The following is a 22,736-nucleotide window of genomic DNA, read 5'->3' as shown; positions in this document are numbered from 1 at the left end:
GAAACACAGAAACACATAATCAATTTGCAATTCTGGAAGAACCATCATTTTAGAACTATGTTCAAATAAAAGCAAATTACTGTTTCAAACCCTAGTATGATAATCATGTTTCTTTAATGTATCTGAAAAATGAAAAAATTTCAATGAGATGAATCCTTTTCAATATATTTTAACTGAATGAGAATACTTTGAACCATATATAGAATGGTAAATTCGCATTATGTGCTATAGCCAGATATATTTAAACACATATACCAGTTGCCTTGATTGCTTTCCACTGTTGTAATTGTAATTTTGAGCCAGTAACACTTTTCAAGAAAGCAAACAAGAGCGGAAGTCAAAGCAGGCTAGCATCAGGTACAAATTATCCACTAAGAAGAAAATAAGTTAACAAATCTTACTTAATTCATCAAAAATAATTAAAGCCTTATAGGAACTTCAAAGCAAACATAAACATGGCCTAGAAAAAAAAGAAAGACAGTAACTTGTCATGGAGGAAAGTATAAATTAATGATCAGAGAAATAACACTTTCAGTCATTGAAGAAATTAAAAAAAAAAATTAAAAAGGGTGAATTGAAATAGAAAAAAAAGTATTACTAAAAAAATAAGAAAATTCATTAAAGTACAGTTTGAAGTTATAAAGAGGACATCCCAAAACTAAAAATACCTAAGTTAGGTACTTATACACCTACTAGGAGATTTAGTACATATAATATTATTGCTTTATTAACTTCTGCATTTTTAAATTACTGCAATTTTTTTTTTTTTTTTTTTTTTGGATCATTTAACTGATTGATTGCAATGCAAGGGATCAAATGGTGCTGCAACAAAACATATAACTTGCCACAGAAGGTCATCTCTTATCTTTCTCATAAACAACATTCCATAAAATCCTGCCTTAAAAATGCATATCAGACATTTATTCTGCATTCCAGATACGAGGGCAAAAAATCTTTATATCATTTTGTTCATCTGCCAAAATATGCAATTTTTTCTCTCTAATATTGGTCAATAAAAGAAGATGAGTCTGTTTTTTATTTTAATCCAGGCTTCATCAAATATTTACACTAAGGCTGGCAACATTGCAGTTATGTTTATGACCCAGCAGAAGTAAACCTATTCAATTTTCATGGCACTTTCTCTCCTTTCTTGATTCAAGAGTTCAGAGAAATCTTCCTTAACAGGGATTAAAGAATCCTACAGCAAAATTGGTTTCCCACATATAAACTAATAGCCACTCCTGGGAGCCAATTTAAAGGGAAATTATTCCTATTTGATACAGCATTTTGACTCCATAAGGACTATTAACAAACTCACAGCATGTACATCTAATTTCATGAAGGTACTGGTTGCTACGTTGCCAGTTCTACTACCAATTAGTTTTCTTGTCATTGCTGACAACAATATGCTTATATGTATGAACAAATTTCCCCATTTCTCTCCCTGCTTTGAAAATATATTGTTTTTTGGTCTACATAACATGTAAATCCTGTTTGCTGTTTGTGATCTTGAGGAACGGGGGCTTGGCAAAGACTGGGGTCAGGACCCTGAATTCAGGAACAGTAAACTTCAGGTTGTTTAAGGAATTGCTGATTGAGATCTCCTGGGAAGTTGTCCTTAGAGACAAGGGACTGGAAGGAAGCTGGCTACTCTTTACGAATGCCCTTCTGAGAGCTCTCTGTCCCTCAGAATAAGAAAGTAGGCAGGGGAGGCAGGAAACCAGCATGGCTTGGCAAGGAGCTGCTGGTCAAACTGAGGGAAAAGAAGGGATTGTACCAGCTGTGGAAACAAGGGTGTGTCACCTGGGGAGAATACAGGGATGCCAAGAGGGGATTAGGAAGGTCAAGGCACAGATGGAGCTGAATTTGGCAAAGGATGTTAAAAACAACAAGAAGGGATTCTATAGTTATATTGGTCAGAAGAGGCATGTCAAAGAAAGAGCACCTCCTTTGGTAAATGAAAAAGGAGAATTAGATACAAGAGATATGGAGAAGGCTGAAGTACTAAATGAGTTTTTTCCTCTTCACTGATAGACAGGATTTTCATATTTCTGATGTCCCTGAAGCTTGCAGTTCTGAGCCTCAAGGTGGGAAATGGGGGAGTAAATCCACCCTGCTGTAAATGCAGAGCAAGTCCGAGACTGCCTCATGTGACTGAATGTACACAAGTCCATGGGGCCAGATGACATACACCCCAGGGTCCTAAAGGAGCAGGCTGATGTGGTTGCTGAGCCGCTCTCCCTCATATTTGAAAATATGTGGTTGTTGGACAAAGTCTCCAGGGACTGGGAAAAAGGAAACGTCACTTGCATTTACAAAAAAGGGAGAAAAGAGGACCCAGGAAACTACAGGCCAGTGAGCCTCAGTTCAGTGCCTGAAATCACTGTGGAGCAGATCCTCCTAGAAGACATGTTAAGGCACATGAGGGATGAGCGAGTGATCTGAGACAGCCAGCATGGCTTTACCAAGGGAAGGTCGTGCCTGACCAATCTGTTGGCCTACTGGAGTTAAACCACAACTCAACTGTATGTTCTCTAAAGCTTCCAATCATGGCTTTCTTTCTTAAAAAAAAAAATAATAATAAGTTAAAAAATAATAATAAAAATTGCCAGTGGTTTCAAATATCAAATAGGGTCAGATAAACACATTTGAACATCATTGTATTGGTCTTATTTTCTTTAAAAATAAGGAAAAAATTAAAAATGGCCAGGTGCTATAACCTAGTTAAACAATACAAAGAAACATCAAGAGATTACAAGTAATCTCTTGCTCTGTACTGAGGAAAAGCATGGAAGCTAAGAACCTGCTTAGCTTCCTAAGCTTCTCTAAGGAGAAAAAGAATAAGTCATGTAGTTCTGGATGTATTCTTACAAATAAATAAAAAATAATAATAAAGAAATGAAACACAGAATAGCAGATACATGTAATGGCACAGAGCAAAACCTGAAACACAGAGTTTATATTACGGATGTAAGAAACAGAATGCAAGCCTTGAGATCAACCACACATAAAGTAGGATTAGACAAACCACAGGATGTTGAAAAAACATTGATAGCTGATGGCAAAACACAGCAAAGAGGTTAAAGAGGTGAGAAGAGAAAAATAAGAAGGTTGTTGCCACTGAGATATAGGATTACAGGAACATCAAAAAGGCTGTATTGCAAATTTTAAACTCTGAAAGTTGATCAAAAATAGGTCTTGGTAACTTGATGAAATCAATTTCATTTAAAAACAAAGGAAATCTTAGATTACATGAATCAAGAAAAAAGGTCAGTATTCATGTACAAAAGGCAAATGCTTTTGATTTCTTTTCTGGATATAAAAGAGTGGTAAATTCTGGTTTAAATTTCTTTGCTAAAACTTGCAACCTTCTGATCTTCTTAAGCTACATTTGCCTGAAAGAATTATATGAATATTGTACTTCAACCAAAAGCAAACAAACAAACAAAAAAACAGAAAATGAAAATATTTTCACTTCCACAAGTCTGGGCATAGATCACCTCAAACATCTAACAGCTTTACAGAAATGATCTTAATTGACTAGAATATCATGTGAAAACCACTTAAAGAACTTAGTTTCCATTCTTACCATTTCATTAACCAGAATGACAGTGCAGTAACGTTTTTCCAGATTAAATGGAAGAAAGAGAATCTCTAGGGCTGCAGAACTTCTCCCCGCCAAAAACAGTTTTTCCTGGGGACTGAAGAACTCAGGCAGGAGGCTGGACTGGACAGCTGTTAAAAAAGTTTTAATGGTTGCTCAAATAGAACAGAATGAGACTTAATATATTGCATCTGCCTAGGATACTGTGTACAGCCTGCTGTAACAGTTGGTGTTAAAGGCACTCCAATGTTACACTTATGTAAACCTCCTGCAATACTGCACGCTGTTGGACCGGGTGATCTTGTGGGTCTTTTCCAATCTTGGTGATTCTATGATTCTATGATTATTGTGTGTACTGACACAAAATCAAAGCAAACAGACTGTTCTCACTATCAGTAAAAACTCTTTAAAGATGTACAGCCTATAACTAAATAACTCCTCTTTAATACTCTAGTTTAATACTATTTAAATGAACTGCCTTGACCTCAGCAGCAGAAACATGTTGTTATAATATGAAATTGTCCAGAATTAATAATAACTAAGTTCAGTCACAGAATCACAGAATCACAGAATCACAGAATCACAGAATCACAGAATCACAGAATCACAGAATCACCCGGGTTGGAAGGGACCCCAAGGATCATGTAGTTCCAACCCCCCTGCCTAGCAGGGCCACCAAACATACACATTCAGATCAGGTTGCCCAGGACCCCGTCCAACCTGGCCTTAAACACGTCCAAGGACGGGGCATCCACAACCTCCCTGGGCAGCCCGTTCCAGGGCCTAACCACTCTCCTAGTAAAGAACTTCCCCCTAACATCCAACCTAAATCTTCCCTCCTTCAACTTAAAACCATTTCCCCTAGTCCTGCTGTTGTCAGCCCTTTTGAAGAGTTTACTCCCCTCCTGGGTGTAGGTTCCCTTCAGGTATTGATAGGCTGCAATGAGGTCACCCCGCAGCCTTCTCTTCTCCAGGCTGAACAAGCCCACCTCCCTCAGCCTGTCCTCATAGGGGAGGTGCTCCAGCCCCCTGATCATCTTAGTTGCCCTCCTCTGGACCCTTTCCAAAATCTCAATGTCTTTCTTGTACTGAGGGCTCCACACCTGGACACAGTACTCCAGATGGGGCCTCACAAGAGCCGAGTAGAGAGGGACAATCACCTCCCTGTCCCTGCTGGCCACCCCTCTCCTGATGGAGCCCAGGATCCCATTTGCCTTTCGAGCTGCCAGAGCGCACTGCTGGCTCATATTCAGTCTCTCGTCCATCAGGACCCCCAGGTCCTTCTCTGCCGAGCTGCTCTCAAGGACCACTCCTCCCAGCCTGTACAGGTGCCTGGGGTTCTTCCGGCCCAAATGCAAAACCCTGCACTTTGCCGTGTTGAACCTCATCAGGTTCACCCGAGCCCAGCCCTCCAGCCTGTCGAGGTCCCTCTGAATGGCATCCCTTCCTTCCACCGTATCAACCGCACCACTCAGCTTGGTGTCGTCAGCAAACTTGCTGAGGGTGCACTCAATTCCCTCATCGATGTCATTAATAAAGATGTTAAAGAGCACCGGTCCCAAGACAGACCCTTGGGGGACACCACTTGTTACCGGCCTCCACCTGGACATAGAGCCATTGACCACCACCCTCTGTCTGCGGCCTTTCAACCAATTGCTTATCCATCGGGTCGTCCACCCATCAAATCCACTTCCCTCCAATTTGGAGATGAGGATGTGGTGGGGGACCATGTCAAAGGCCTTGCTCAGGTCCAGGTAAATGACATCGGTCGCCTTCCCTTCGTCCACCAATGCCGTCACTCCATCATAGAAGGCCACAAGATTAGTTAGGCATGACCTTCCTTTGGTGAAGCCGTGCTGGCTGTCTTGGATCACATGCTCATTCTTACCTTTTTTGCACTGCTTTAAAGTAAACCTTGTGTTGACAAATTACATTCTTCCTAAGACACTAAGAATCTTACAGGTGAATGTGGCAGATTCAGACAACTTTCTCAGTGAGTGCTTTTCCTTTACTAAACAAATTTGGGTAATGTACAACAGTTTAGAATTCGACTTGTGTTCAGCCTTGGCTGTCTAACATTCTAGAAAGGTCAACAGACTGGAGAGCAGAAGTGCAGGTAACTGAAATGAACACAGATCACAGAACTATAGAATGCATGAGGCTGGAAGTGTCCCCTGCAGTTCACCTGGTCCAACCCAGCATGCTCAAGCAGGGCTAAATAAGAACCTTACTTCACACTCTGGCTAATCAAATGTAAGTGATTCACTACCTCCCTCCCAAACACCAAGAGCTTCATTAAAGAAAACTAATCATCCGCACCTCCCACCTCCAAATACTTCTTCTCCCCATAATTCAAATTGAAAGAATAGTTTCCAAACAAAAGGAATTTCCCAACATACACAATTCAACCAACAGCTAAGTTGCACATGAATCTGCTGTTTCCAAAGCTAATATAAACAATAACAAACACAAACAAACATAAAGGTCAATTTTTACCCTTCCATCCAAAAGGGTAATTTTTTTTTTTTTTTCTATTTAGTCTCCTGTTCAAATGTTCCTCGTCCAAAGTATTTCAGACTGTGGAACAGTGAGTCTTGTGAGAGCCCTCCCTCCTTACCTGCTCCCTGGATTGTGAAAAATTAAACAGTTACCAAAGAAGCCACATTCAGTACATAATTCAGATTTAATAAAAGCAGCCTTTTATTGTGGCTGCTCCAAAAAAAAAAACAAAAATGTATTTCTTGAGGCCTGCTTTGCACTTAGGATTTCCCTTGCCCTTAACAGCAATGTTTCCTCAGTTCATGATGTAAAACACAGAGAACACTCTTATTTAGGTTTTGCCATGTTACAGAGAGAAGAATGAAAAATTATTCTCAAAGCAGAATTACACTTCTACAAGAAATAAAAGCATAAATTTAGGTTCCTACAAAACTAAAACACTATAATAAATGTCTCTGCAGCAACAATCTGAAGCTAAGCTTGCTTTGAAAGCTATTCTTAAATTACTACAATAGTTGTAAACTACCTCATTAGTTAAAGTAAATACATTTTTATGAATTTTTATGAATGCTGCATTAGTTAGCTGTTAATCATATCTCAGAATACAATATGAGAAATGAATATAAATGGAAGGGAAGGTGATTCAAATTAGATTACAAATCTGTTCTTCATATAGCTTCATGAAAACAAAACAATATTTTCCAAGAGGACAGAATTCATTTTCTGAGGTCAAATTTTGCTCAAGAGGACTTTTGACAGCTTCAGATTCATGCATTTTTACAGAACTTTTTCATTTTCTGTTTCACAGGAAAATAAAAGCAAGATTTGTACTGTCTATGAATACTTTCAAAGATAAACCAGGTAAGCTGAAGAAGCTCCACAGCAAACTCCCATGCAGCTCTTAAAAGAATGAAATAAGCACTTTTAAATTTATTTATGTTAAAGTCACTAGGTCTATAGTGCAGCTTTAGAAATAAATTCAGTCAATTCAACAAATAATACATTCTACTAAATAATAATTACCAAGTGTATTTTAAGATTTCAGAATCAGATGCTTTAATTGCTACTGTAGTAAGGTAAGAGGTTATAGTGATATAGAGATACTTACAGCAATTAAAGTATTTGGCTTCATTTGGCTCTTCAAGCAGTGTCCTGTTTCTACAGTTTAACACATTATTTTCATAACTAAAAGGAAACAAAGGAAAGCAATAGACCAAAACTGGACATTAGTATTTCTGTTAATAGACAGCTTTTTTCCTTTTTGTAGACATAAATACAGGAAATTCAAATGTTTTCAATGAAAAAAAAAACCCAAAAAAATTTTGGAACCAGATATTTATCAATAATGGTTATTTAATTTCTTTGACATACATTGGGAGTCATATTTATAATGAAAGTAGAACAAGATTCCTCAGTTAACTTGTGTAATATCTCTGCAGTATTCATATAAACCAAACTCCATGTCAAAATATATATATACATTATATATATATTTTAATATATATGTATGTATTAGTCAAAAGCATTGCCGTCCAATAATCTTCCACACAATTTTTCTCTTTATCATTTCAGTATCCTATGACAATAGATAATTATTACCTTGTACATCCGGAGGTCTTGGAATGCAAAATGCCAAGGCCTTGCATTTCACTGATAACTCAGTTGATTTCATATCAGTTTTTCAGTGTTCCCCTTAAAAGCTATTCTAGAAATACATCTAAAAATCCTATTTATTTAATGTTACATGCCAGTAGATTTAAAAGATGTATTACAATTTCTATTCAGAGCACAAAACAGCATGGCTTCATCCTACTATACCTTAACAGGAAAAATTAGAGTTAATCACAAGTTAATCACTAAATGCAATTTTCTAAAATAAATATTTGAAATAAATATCTGTGCTCTTCATGATGTACTATACTGTTTCAAAACACCAAATTTTGGTATAGTCTCAAAGATACTTAAATGATCTCACAGCAGTTCCCAGACTGAATCAGTAGCACACAAACTATTTAAAACTTACAAGCTATTATTTTCTCTTAGAGGAAACGGGGCACAATTATTTAAGAAAAAAATGCAATATAGACAGTTGAACATTTGCATTTTTCTTGGCAAAATTAGGGAGATATAAATCGTTACCTTCTTGCTTCAGTTAATTTAGTTCACTTGCAAAGTTCTTTTCCACAAGGCTATAGCCCTGAAGAAGTAGAGTGAGAAAGCCTGGAAACAGCTAAGCTTGTTTCTCCCAACCACTTCTACACTAAGACTACAGAAATGGTCCATATACAGTGATAGTGCAATTAATCACTCACATGCAAACCTACTATAATTAAAGTTTTTTCTGAAAAAGGAGGAAAAGGAATGAAGAGGATAAATTTTAACCTAAGCATCCTACTCTGTTTATGATGTTATTGTTTTCCAAGTGAACTTGAAAAGAACAAATATGCCTGAAAAAAAAATTTACAACAGTCTTTGCTTATTCCCAATCCCTCCAAATCAAACTGTGCTTCTTACTTTCTTATTTTTCTTATGTTACTACTACCTTATTTTCCTGATATTACTTTATTTTTTTTTTTTGTCCTTCTCCACAAATAATTTGTACCACTGTTGACAGGAGTTCTGCTGTTACATTTATGGAAGGACAGTTCTGTTTAATTTAAAGTAAGTACAGGCAAGAGCCCACAGATGATGAAAAAAATACTGTAATGTATCTTAAAAAAAAATACTGCAAGTAAATTTTTCAGCTCTAGACTTGGGTTTAATATTATCTACACATAAAAGTAATTCTCCTCTAGCAGTAAAATTTGATGAGCCAGCTTATAGTAAACAATTATAATGTACAAGATTTGCCAGCTACTGGTCCCTCTTACAGTGTTAATATTGCTGTGCTTAAAAAAAAAAAAAATCACAACCTTAAATAAATTGATTTGTAAAATTCTCAGAATATGATACCCTGGAGATTCAGTTTAACATCTATACTTTTTTTTTATTTTTCAGAAAGGAAAATGATCTCTGAAGTACGTGGGTTCAACATAATATATATTCTATACTAACAAATAATTATTTATTTCATTTCACATAAAAGTACAAAATTACAAATTTCCTATTTCAGTGCTTCATCTTTGAATCAGAATGCCAAGGTGTGATTGTAAAGACAGAGACTAGAGCAAAAAAATCATTACAGAAACCATGAACTGTTTAAAAGCTATATGAAAACCGACAACAAATATAATAATGTAATGATGACATTATACATTAAGACCATACGTAATACAACAAGTCTTCACTGGGGTTTGCATAAATCCCATTTTTGGAGTTGAATGACTGAGAAACTTGTTTCACTGATTTGAAGGTCTGTCTCTGTAAGTTTATTCTCACTAAAATAAAGTATTTGAAGATTAATGAATGGGAAAAGAAAGAAAGTTTTTGGGAGATGCACATTATGTCTCGTCCCACTAAAATAAAATACATAATTCTTGCAATACGAAAGATTAAAAGAATATAAATGTTTAAGAAGCCTGTACTCAGTTTTGCTCAATATGTTCCCTTTAAATACACTGAGAAATAAGGTTGGACAGAACAGCTTAAGCTGCTATAAAATTAGTCTACATAGACATTTTGCTATGGTTTTAAGCCCACAGTAATGTCCTAGCAGGCCTTACACACTAATCATTTTACTCACGTTAACATTCAATTCTACTGTATGAAATATGTTGAAGAAGATGAGCTCCAAAACTATATGCTGTTTAGACATGACGGCAAAGGATCCTTGATCTAACTGTGGGACTAAGCACGTAGTTTTAGTTCAGCATCGTTTTGTATTTGAATTCCTGGGCCATGTAGCAAGCATCTCTTCATCTGGTTCTTCTCCCATGGGGAGAAGACCATACTGGGACACAGATGTGGGCCAAGGACAACTACTGAGGTGTCGAGGGCTTCAAAAAGTACAGAAAAATGTGTAACTTGAAAAAGTCTAATGGCATTTATCACAATATACATAAAAGAAAAAAAAGTCAATTGGATAAAAGAAAAACCACCACCCTTCTCACAAAGATCATTCAGCTAAAGGTGGAAAAAGAGGTTTTGACAGCAACCACAAATTATACCTTGGCTCAGACACAAGCTATGGTTATGATTTTATTTTAAATAACTTAGAATTAAAACTTTCAGCCTGTGGCTGAAAAATAGTTATTAAGCTGACAGTTATTAAAACAGTGCAATTTGTAATGTCTGGCAGGTTCCAAAAATTGTATTAGATATTTGTGATCTACGCTAGGACATTTCCAGAGAGTGTTATGAAAAGAGTGCCAAACCTTCTTTGGATTGCCTCTTTCTCTTTTTACCTTGACTATGAATGATTCTGATCTACATCTCTCTTCTTCAATGCTCCTAAAGATTTCCTGCTGTTCATCTGAACTTCTTGATACTTATCTCACAGTCTAACAATTAGAGATAGTGAAGACAAATTCTTTTGGACTATAAATCTATTTAAACATTGTTCCATCTTTATGATATATATCTCCTTGTCTCTCTGTTACTTTCTGCTTTTCAGTTTTTGTGATTTTATTACATTTATCACACTTATTTTGAACTCTCCTTCACCTTCCAGATTCCCTATGCTTGAAAACCTGCCCTTGGTCTGTTTAAGGAATAATGTCTAGACACAAAATTATATTAATTTATTTCAATAATTCTGTATTAACATCCTCTCATTCTCATTTGCAGCTCCAGAGGCCTACAGAACCTGCAATATTTTTACACTTCAGCACAGTCTGAATTCCCTGGACTGCCCATATATAATAGGCAGTTGTACCTTCAAATAAATCTATAGACTTCATTCCAGGATTCAGAACTATTCCTTCTTCTAAGGTTCTAGTGACATGAAGCTGGTCAATCTTACTGACATTTTTAATATATCAGCCACCTAAGTTATCATGGTTGTCCACACCCAGCATCAATATTTCACCTTTTAATTCTGCTTTTTCTACAAATGATATTTTTTTTTTAACAATACTTTTTCTAGAAAGGATATCACATTCATGTTTACCTTTTATAGCATATTTTTCTTTCTCAACCGTTTCAGTAAATTATCTCAAAATTATTTTTAAAATATTGCTTCTTTCTACTATGGTTTCCGTGTCCTCGCCTACAATTCTTTACAACTGCTATGCACACAAATATACATATATATGTAATACTAATAAAACTGTACAACTCCATATATTACAGAATTACAGAATCACAGGGGTTGGAAGGATCCTCAAGAGATCATTGAAGCCAACCACTCTGCCAAAGCAGGTACCCCACAGTAGATCGCACAAGGAGGAATCTAGGAGGGTCTTGAATATCTCTATAGAAGGAGACTCCACAAGCTCTCTGGGCAATCTGTTCCAGTGCTCTGCCACTCCTATCGTAAAGAAGTTCTTCCTCATGTTAGTATGGAACTTCCTATGTTCAAGTTTTAGGCCATTACTCCTTGTCCTACATTATAATTCGCAGTTGCCATTCAAAACTTACCTGAATGTTTGCTCCTGTTTTAATTGCCTGGCTTGATGTACTTGTTCCGGCTGACTTAAGTAACTTGTGGATTCCAGGAAAATGACCCTGGAATATGGCAAGTACACGTAAATACTACTTTTTACTAGCAAGATGAGGAACAAAATATAATTTATTCTGATATTTAAATGCTTGATAAAGAAGCCTACTGTTTTCAACTTGTAGTACTTTCAAAATACTACTAAAAATATTTAGTAGTTTGGTAAATTCTTCTTGATTTAATAACTTAAAATAATTTGCACAATTTAATAATGAAAATTTTAAAGGTTTTGTAAGCATGTAAATCCTGAGACACGTATTCCAGATTACTGAAAATTATTTTAAACTGCTACTTCATCAATACTACAGATTGATCTGTTATCATAGGAACGTTTTGCAGGACATGTCATTTTATGACAAGGAAACCAACTTTCTTTCAAAAAAGCTGTTTAAAATAAAACATTAAAAACAAAAATAATGTGCATTTCAAGACAAGCAATACTGATATTTTAAGTTGGAAATAATATTCTAAAATATAATTTATGCTACATAATTCACAGCTTTTGGAAATATCTGATATTTGCTATATATTTGACACAAAATCAAAGAGGCTTATATTTTAATTTGCACTTTTCTTAGATAATACTACATCATACGTGTAGTTTTAAGATTTTTAGCCCTCTTTTTCGTAGAAGAGCTACTTTCTTGATATCACAAGTATATTTCCTAGTGTTATTTGCAAATAAGCAATACTACCCCTTGTGGAACAGTAGATGTCTCTAAACACTGAAAAAACTATTCAAAGAAACATTTTATCATAGATTACTGGTTAAACTGCGGCCCAAATTCATAATTACTGTAAGTGGTTGTCATGTAGTTGTTGAATTATACGTATAACATTAAACTACTTAATCACTTTAATTTATTCTGAGAGCTATCCAAATCATAGAACAGATTACAGACAGTCTCAATAACCACCTCAGTGACTGAGAAAAAAGGCAAACAAAACAAATACGTTCTGAGCAGAAAGATGAGAGTCAACAGGGAAGATGACAGGCATGGATGAACAGGGAACTTTTCCTCAGGCTCCAGGAGAAAAAGAGTCTATCTCCTGTGCAAGAAGGGATGGGAAACTCGGGGACAGTACAAAGAAGTAGTTAAGGTATGCAAGAAGAATATCAGAAAGGCAAAAACCCATCTTGAGCTCAACTTTGATGCTGGACTAAAAGAGAACAAAATACATTTTTACAAATATATTAACAGTAAGAGGAGGGCTATCTCCATCCTTTAATGAATGCAGCAGGGAATGTGACCACTAAAAATAAGGAAAAGGCTGAAATTCCTATGCCTTCTTGACATCTATCTTTAAAAGTCAGATCAATTATCCTCAAGGTACTCTACCCCCTGATCTGGATGTCTGGGATGGAGAGCAGAATAAAATCTCCATAGTTCAGTTGGAAATAGAGACTGAACTGTCACAAGCTCATGGGGCTTCACCCAAGGATACAGAGGGAGCTGGAAAAGGTAATTGCCAAGCCACTTTCCACCATCTATCATCATTCCTGCTGGAGTTTCCAGAGGACTGGAGGCTTGCCAGCATGACTGCCATCTACAAGAACATCATAATGAGGATCTGGAGAACTACAGGCCTGTCAGCCTGACTCAGTGCCAGGAAAGTTTATGGAGCAGACCATCTTGAGTGAGATCACATAGCCTGTGTGGGACAACCAGGGGATCAGGCACAGCCAGCATGGGTTCATGAAAGGTGGGTGGAGAATGGAGTTAAATTCAGCTGGTTACTGGTAGGAAGACCCTTCAGAGGGATCTGGAAAGCCTGGATCACTGGGTGCAGGCCAATGGGATTAAATTCAGCAAGACCAAACCTGGTCCTGCACTTTGGCCACAACAACCCCAGGCAACACTACAGGCTCAGGGAAGAGCAGCTGGAAGATGTGTGGAAGAAATGTATCTGGGACTGATGGTTGATACTCAGCTGAACATGAGCCAGCAGTTTGCCCAGGTGGCCAAGAAGGTCAATGACATCCTGGCTAGTGTAAGTGTTGGCAGTGGAAGTAAGGAAATGATCATCTCCCTTTTCTTAGCTCTGGTGAGGCCGCACCTTGAGTACGGTGTTCAGTTTTGGGTCCCTCACTACAAGTAAGACATTGAGGCCCTGAAGCATGTCCAGAGAAAAGCAACAGAGCTGGAGAGGGTCTGTAGCACAGGTCTTATGAGGAGCAGCTGAGAGAACTGAGATTGTTCGCTTTGGAGATGGGAAGGCTCAGGGGAGACCTTATTGCTATTTACAATCACCTGAAAGGAGGTAGTATTGATGTGGGGATAAGCCTCTTCTGTATAACTAGCAATAGGATGAGAGGAAATGTCCTCAAGTTGCACCAGGAGAGATTCAGATTAGATGCTGGGAAAATTTTCTTCTTTGAAAGAGTAGGCAAGCACTGGCGGCCCTGGGAGGGAGTTGAATTATTGTTCCTGGAAATGTTCAAGAAACATTTAGATGTTGTACTGAGGGACATGGTTTAGTGGGGAAATATTGGTGATAGGGGGCACTTGGGCTGGATGATCTGGAGATCTTTTCCAACCTTAATGATTCTGATTCTATATGATTAACACATAGGAGACTTATGCCACATTGCAGTATTGGAGCACCAGTGGAGCTATGAAAGCAATCCTGTCCAGATGTCTATACCATAACAACACTGTGGATGGAAGAGAAATTTCATTTGCAGCCTATGGAGAACGATGATCAATGAAATAAATTTGAAAGTTATGGAAAATGGTTCTTGTAAATAAACAAATTATAAGAACTGATGTTTAAAGATTAAAGACGAAATACAGATCACATAAAGAGATTTATAAAGAGTCACAGCATTCTACTCCTTTTCTTATTAAAAAAAAAAAAAACCTTAATTCTGCATTTGTTACATCTATGATGAACGCAAATGAAAAATTAGATTAACTGATAGAGATGCAAGCCTCAAGGCAAAAGTATGTTCTTTCTTTTGCATGCTTAATAATTTAAACAGCAGGATAAAGAACATTGGGGGAAAACAACCAACTATTAATTAATATAGCTTGATTCCCCATAGAATTCTGCTGGATCTCAGCCAAACAAAATTACAAGCAAAGTTCATGAACTCCATTTGATTAAATCTCTAACTTTATTGCCTATACTGAGATGGATTACAATTAAGGCTTATTCATCTTCTTTATTTATGATGATAGTTTCCACTTCACAGTACTTGTAACAATTCTGGTAATGTAAATCCCTATAATTTAACCTGAAAGTTTTACATTTTTAAACAAAATATTAAAAATATGGAACAGTTGATAAAACAGCATGAACATTAAAGACTTGTCTTTATAGCACTGTCTACCTGAATATGCCATCAGTTCTGAAGGGATTAGTAACATTTAGGACAACTTTCTTCAACTCATAACATGGAGATTTGCATTTTAATATAACCTATAAGAGAACAAAAATTTATATAAATGTGAAAAATTGCAAAACCACATACACTGGAAATACTACCAGGAGAATATTACTAAGAAGAATTTAACCACTGATGACGATATAATTTACACAATTTAAATACTTTGCTGCCAGTAGAGTTAAAGCTTATTACTTTTTAAACATGTTTAATTTCCCCACCTTCAAAATGACAGCACATGAACATGATCAAGCTTTTCTCATGTACTCTTTCTTTATTCCTGCCCCAACCATACTTTCTAACATCAGTGTCTACTGCTATGGTATAAAAAGTGTCATGGAAGAAAGGAGAATCATATAAACTCCATCTATTTCAGAAAAGGATTTATCCAGATCTGCTAAAAGAACGTTTGATAACAAATGCTGGAAACTATGACTATCCCTGCTCTATTTCTAGGATGTATCTTAAATTTAAAGACTATCAAAACAAAAAAAGTTCAAATTAATTTGCCAACATCTAAAACAAGTTTACATCAGACAAGTAAAATCATTAGGATGAAGAAGCATATTACCACCTTTTCAAAAAAATTTCCAAAATCATTCACATGCTGAAAGAGATCCAGATTTATTTTCAGAGCAATCTGTGCAAAAAATTTAAAATTTATTTGAGATCTCTGTGAGATTTACACCTTTACATATCTCAAATATTCCTCTAGGCATTTCTCTGCATATACATAAGCTGAAATTGGAAACTTGAGCATTAATAGATCAAAGGTTAATGCTGATGGTCACTCACCTTTTGATTCTTACCTCAGGTCACTTTTGACTGATACAACATACATCGGAATAATAATTTTTGTGACAATAATAATTTTACACAGAGACTTACAGCAGGTTCAATATGCTTGACTTCAGATTTCAGGGAGAATGTAAGTGTGGCACCACCTATTCCACCCATTCTCTTTGAGATCAGTAGCAACACTGCTTCAGCAGGATGCAGAAAACGACTTGTGAATTCCACATTTATAGTTGTTTGACTCCTAGGCAAATAACAGTAATAATTCTTTGAATAATTAGGCATAAAACTATAATTCAAGAATTATTCTGAAATATCATTTCAGGAGCATATTTTAGAGTCTTTGAAAGGGAAGGTGGCACTTGTTTCTTCAGAAACACTTCGCTGTAGTTCAACCTCCTGTCTAAAAGCATTTTAAACATTCTAATAAAAGAACTATATAGATTAAAAAAAAAGAACGATATAAGTCCTTACTGCTTTTTACGTCTTCAGTATGTAACTTTATTTTTCTTCCCACACACAATCAGAAAAAGTTTCCTCATATTATATAATTGCCCTAGGCCAACAACTGATTTACTTTATGCTCCCCTATTTGAATACAATTTTGTATGTTAAACAGCTAGACATCCTGCTGTGTGTACTGTGAGGCAGATCTAGAAGTTTTTAATAAAATCCCCAAGACTGAAATAATTGAGTAAAAGAACCTTCAAAATAATAAGTACAGTTGAACAGCAAAGAGATGGAAAAAAATCCAAATAATCTCATGTAAACAATGGATCAAGTTTCTGATAGGAAAAGGGTAAAAATAATATGATTTGCATTAGTCCTGCGATTAAGCAAGACCAACAGCAGTAGCTGAAGCTCACACTTTGAAGCACTCCAAATCACTCTATAATACCAAGATTAGCATTTCTAAAAGCAAGAAAACACTGAGTTATAAAAGTATTCTGCCTTTCTATCAGAGAATAGATCAGAGTATAGAGAGTTTCTTCTAAACAGAAAAACAGGCACATTTTTAAAGTTCCTAGTAGAAAACCACAAAATACATAGCCAAATGTCTGTTGACCGGTGTAACTTTCATTGTAATGTCAGAAATATTCTATATAGTTCAAAAAAAATTTAAATAATAAACAATATGAAAAAGATGATAGAAAGTCAATAACCTACAAAGAAAAATCCTGCAATTCTGTAAATTATACAAGCTGATAATATTCAAATAATTCTTCAGAGGAACTAATTAAAACATATATGGGAAAAAGTTGTATTTGTAATGTACAGACCTGTTTGTTGTTTTTCTGGAAGAGATAACAAATATTAAAGTCAAAACAAAACCTCTCCCCACCCCACATCAGCCTTCCCTATTAAATGATTAGTAGCATATGAGCAGCCTGAGGGGGGAAAAAAGAAAGAAAAAAAAGAGAGAATTTAAATACAGAAATGCAGAAAAAATCTGTGTCATTTATTGGTCTTCTGCCAGCTGGGAATTCTAAAGCACATGCAAACTACTGGTGGTGTGTGAAATATGCCCATTACACACTGTGAGTACACAATCACAGGTAAGTGGTGAGGCAAAGGACTTGTAACAGAGATCAGCAAGCCATGTGTTTATTGGCATCATGTTAATTTACATTTATTTCACAACTGTGGTAAGAACAGCTGCTTTTTCAAGTGAACTCAATTCATAAATCCTCTCAAGTAAGTTGAACAATTACTGTGAGGGCATAAGTGCTATAATTTGATGGCAGTAGTGACATAATTTGTCCCTAGATTACTATTGCTATCAAGGAAACATTCCAGGAGGTCGTCTAATTCTGTCATATGATGAACACAGAAGAAAATAAAATTCTTACTGAAAACTGTCTTGGGATCTGAGAACTGGATTGTGGTGAACACAAAAGTAATATCTTAAAAATATTTTGAGGAATATCAGGAGAATCTCCAAGCCTTCAACATGCAAGATGAAGTGAAAAACAGCCACAGTATTCAGAGACCAGAGAAATACGTGACATTTTTTAACATCACATTTTTCTGTTAATTCTTATTTGAAAAAAAAATGCTAAGAAAAAATGAAACTTTCCTGGAGGTTAGTGGCCTTGCTTGTGGCAGGGGGGCTGTATCTTGATGACTCTGGGGGTCCCATCCAACCCAAGCTATTCTATGATTTTATGACGCAAATCAGCCTCACAACTCTCCAATAACATAACATTATTCACTTTTCCTCCTGCATATATTTATAATAGTCAACCTATTTAATACTGAAAAGTTGATCAACGTTTAAGAGTACTGTGTTTGTGTTGAATTTTGAATTTGACAATACTACTGACAAGTTTTTCTTCTTCGTGGCTTATTTTCATTAAAATGCTGACCTTTGCTTTCCATTTTAAAGCCTCCATTCCATTTCACCTGCAAAGCAGTATCTTCAATGGACTTGCAGTATAAACTTAAAAACTCTCAACAGGCTGCCAAGGTCACTTCTATATATACTCTTCTATACCGTTACAACTTCAATACTTACACAAGTAGTGATATTGCTATGTCTGGTCATAAGCCCTATTGCACAGGAAAAGCATAATGTATGGAGTAAACAAAAAAGAAAACACAGACACATATTTTGAGTATTTCTCCTACTAAAAATGTTAATCTAATGTTTTCCCAAAATTAAATTTAACCTCATGAGTGGCATCATGGCTTGTGTCAGAAGTGGTGTGGTGAGCAGGACTAGGGAAGTCATCCTGCCTCTGCAATGTACTCAGCATTGGTGAGGCCTCATCTCGAGTACTGTGTTCAGTTTTGGGCATCTCAGTACAGAAAGGACATGAAGATGCTGGAGCAGGTCCAAAGAAGGGCAACAAGGCTTGTGAAGGGCTTGGAGAATATGCCCTACAAGGACAGGCTGAAGGAATTGGGCTGTTTAGTCTGGGGAAAAGGAGGTTGAAGGGAGACATGCTCTCTTCAATTATTGCTCTCTTCAAATACCTGAAAGGTGAATGCAGCAAGAGTGGTGTTGGTCTCACTGGTGACAGGCGACAGGACAAGGGGAAATGGCCTCAAGTTGAGCCAGGGGAGATTTTGCTTGGATATCAGGAAAAACTTCTTTACAGAAAGGGTTGTTAAGAAGGGTTGTTGGAATAGGCTCCCCAGGGAGGTGGTTGAGTCACCATCTCTGGATGTGTTCACAAAACATTTGGATGTGGTGCTCAGGGACGTGATTTAGCAGAGGGTTGTTAGAGTTAGGGTAGTATGGTTAGGTTGTGGTTGGACTCAATGATCTTTAAGGTCTTTTCCAATGCGAGCAATCCTATGATTCTATGGTCCTATAAATCCCATTCTGTGATTCATCTGGCTCTTATAGCACTAAAAACTCATTACTTACTTAGGGGTAATGATTACAGTGTTTCCTTCAGGCAATGAAAAATCATCAGCATCTCTTCCTACAAGAGTAGCGGTGTATGCCAAAGTTTTAATGCTCGGGTTTTTCAGACGAATCTATCACAAGAATAACAGCCAAATCATCATATTTTCATTCAATTTTTAAACATAAAAACCAATTCCGGAGCTACCTTCCAAAATATGAATGAAGGATATCACAAAATAAGACAGTACTTCAAACTACTAGGCAGATCACTTTTCTCCCTAAGCAGTGCAGACATCCCACATACTTTTAGACCTCAATTTTTCTGAGTACTTTTTTTGCATTGTACACTGCATGCCAATGCCAACTGTTAATCTCTGATTCTCTTATATCCTCATCTCAGAAAAAATTCTTAAATTTATAGATTTTTTCTGTGCTTGCAAGCAAAGGATTAAAACAGCAACAAGAAGTCAGGATCCCAATCAATCCAAAAAAAAAAAAGAAAAAGAAACAATTCTGTCCTCTTCTACATTTAGTAGCAAAATGACATGAAACTCATTTCTTTGTTGTGGTATTTACAGAATATAATAATATACAGCACGTTATAGCTTGATGCTTCTACAAATCTAAATTCAGTAGTATCAGTACCTGTTTAACAATAGTTGCATGGAGAGCACCTGTAAATCCTATAGTCTTCGTAGGTAAGTAGTGAGGAAGGTTTTCAAATAGGTAGACACACAGAATAAGCATCATGATTGGGTTTGGATCACAGATATCAGTGGCCTAGTATTGAAAACATACAATAAATAACAACCACATATTAAGTTAAAATTTGCCTGACAGTTTATAAGGACAAAAAGATGCAGAACAAAAAAATTAAGATAAATTCTTACCATACAAATATTTGCAACCTATTAGCAACTGATATAGGCTCAGAGCTCATATGAATAACAATCTTGTCAGTGTACAAAAATACTATTTCTTGAAGGACACTGACCTGCTCTGCTAATAAACCTATGCTAAAAATTAAACCTACCTTTTTTCCTCGCACTTCAGCAAAAAAAACATGTTTATTTTATTATTTAGTGAAGGATAATAAAAAAAGCAAGCAAAACCCATTAACTGAAACATGTATTTTTATCTTTTAAAAAAGATTTTTTAATCTTTCAGCTTACTATGTAAAATGCCATCCCAAGTACTGCTAAGTACAGTTTTGCAACTCCGTATGAACACAATCCAACTAACAAAGGATTACTGCAAATTTCTGCAAATGCCAAATTGCTATATAGAGGATTACTGAATCTTAAATATTTGATTTAGAAAAATGAATTCAAAGGGCAAATGTAGAGCACGTCAAAGTCTTAGTCTTCAGTGTCTTTATTGTCTCACTGTTGAGAGAAATAGTAACTCTTCCACTATCACATGAACTTTTCATTAAGTCTGATCAAATAAAGAAAATGGAAGTGTCTTCCCACGAAAAATACAGGCAGAAAATACCTAGCCACCAATTCAAACAAATTCCTAAATCAAGCTAATTAAATTAACTATTTTTAAACTTCTTACATAGAACCTTAGAATGTTATAATAATGTCGCCCATAAACTTCTGTCTAAATTCTCTCCTAAATTAAATATCATGTCCTAAGGAAAAAATGCATACACTTGAGCGAAGATTCAAACATCAAACTACTGCATTAGCATGTAAACCCTCTAAAAGGTGCCCTTTTTCATTTGAGACGTTTTATTTGAATTCCTTACATAACTGAGGCTCATTTAATATAGTAATACTTTGAAAAAGGCTCTATGCATTCCCACAAGCAGAGTTTTATAAAGAAGGCTTGTAACGTAGGTTGAAAATCAACCTATGAATATTGAAAAGAATATGAAGCAGCCATACTAGAATAAGGGCAAGTCTAACTGAAATCTGCCAGATGAGAGCAGATGTAATAGTATGGAGAAGATTATAACAAATCGAGAATAAAAACAAACTGTTAATTTTTTGCAATTTCTGAAACTTACCCTCAAGACATCAAACAGAAAATGAGGATGTCCTGAAAAGTGGTAAAGAATACGCCTAAAACAGTCAGCTCAATAAAGCAACTCAAAGGGAAGAACCATACCTATGTGAACTCCCAACAGAAACCTTGAAATCAAACTAAATATTTCATTCTCATAATTTTTTTTTATAACTACTGCTACTCTGCATTGTAAATAGCAATGAAGAGTTTAGGAAAAGAAATTAGTTGTATTAGTCACACAGGCTGGAAAATGGAGAAAACTTTTTTGCCAATTCTGGACAATTTTTGGAAGGTAGGAGAGATATTTAGAAATTTCCACTATCACCGTAACTCTCTGAGTTAGGGTTGCTTTTTTGTTGGTTTGTTATTTCCTCCTAGTTACTGAAAGTTTGTATTAGAGAACATAGTCCAGCACTTCTAAGAACCAGCTAACTCAACTCTCTAAAAGTTCAAGAAGAAATAAAAGACTGTGTGAAAAAGTAAATATCTCTTCCAAAGGACAGAACAAGAATGGGTCTATCTTCAAGTTTTGCAGAAAGGCTCTTGTTCTTCTGGTTAATTCCTCCCATAGGTATACAAAAACAAAAACAAAACAAAAAAAAAAACTTTATATTTCAGCATCAGAACACAAAAGCAGCTGTAACAACAGTGAAGAAGAATCCACATAATCTGAACACTTACGGACCCCCTAGGAACATCCCTAATCTGCCTCTGCCAACAGAGCAATTACTAGTGTGAAAGGTATAAGAAATTGGGCAAATATAAAGTGGTCTTTCCATCGACATAATTTCTCAGATACTGGAAATTAATGCATTAAGGATTTGAAATTTTGGGCAAAAATTTCAAACTCCAATGGAGACACCCATTTCCAACATGATATAAAAGAACTCATTAGTTTAAAGCAAACATCCAAAGAAAAAGTTTTACATGAAGAAACTAAGTACAGACTAGTGTTCATAACATAGGCCAAAAAGTACCGCTTAGATCGTCTTCTCCAATGGTGGCTACAAACTGATGGTTAAATGCAGGCACTTAGAAGGTAAGTACACATAGACTTCAGTATTTTCCCATCCTGTGTACAAGACTAGCTGAACCACACAAGACTTCTGTCTACTTTCTCTTTCAAGCACATGTATAATCTCCCTTAAAATCAGTGTAAAAACAGTAAAGGCAGCTTAAGAGAACACTGTTCTACTTATGTTCTGTATACCTGAGAGAGAAGCAGGAAAAAAGTGCATAAGCTAAGTTTTCTTAATGGATACATTGCAAATAAGTGCAGTAATGCCAAGCATTTGAAATAACATTCACATCCATCAGCCTACTGCATTCTTGCCCAATGCAACAAACAATTCTTTGGTTTTTCAAAGATTCTAGAGTACACTAAGGAAAATAATTAAAGCTCACAAGTTTTGCTTCATTTCTATACAGTCATCAAAACAGCATTCCCATCACAATTTCTCTGACAAGAATGAACCTACACTTGACA

General features: G+C 36.0%; 1 protein-coding gene across 1 annotated transcript in view; it reads right to left on the bottom strand.

The window, feature by feature from the left end:
* Positions 1–22,736, bottom strand: part of CFAP47 (cilia and flagella associated protein 47) — a 258,882-nt gene that overhangs the window by 146,462 nt on the left and 89,684 nt on the right. The window contains exons 37-43 of the mRNA XM_048953295.1: positions 19,883–20,017; positions 19,256–19,368; positions 15,976–16,126; positions 15,034–15,122; positions 11,621–11,707; positions 7,212–7,288; positions 3,590–3,735 (exon numbers count right to left, since the gene is read on the bottom strand). Coding sequence (XP_048809252.1) covers positions 3,590–3,735; positions 7,212–7,288; positions 11,621–11,707; positions 15,034–15,122; positions 15,976–16,126; positions 19,256–19,368; positions 19,883–20,017 — 798 coding nt within the window. The remainder of the gene's footprint in view (positions 1–3,589; positions 3,736–7,211; positions 7,289–11,620; positions 11,708–15,033; positions 15,123–15,975; positions 16,127–19,255; positions 19,369–19,882; positions 20,018–22,736) is intronic.

Source organism: Lagopus muta, chromosome 1 (assembly GCF_023343835.1).
Source record: "Lagopus muta isolate bLagMut1 chromosome 1, bLagMut1 primary, whole genome shotgun sequence".
NCBI lineage: Eukaryota > Metazoa > Chordata > Aves > Galliformes > Phasianidae > Lagopus > Lagopus muta.
Note: the sequence above shows the minus strand (reverse complement) of the source record. Positions and strands in the feature narration are given on the sequence as shown.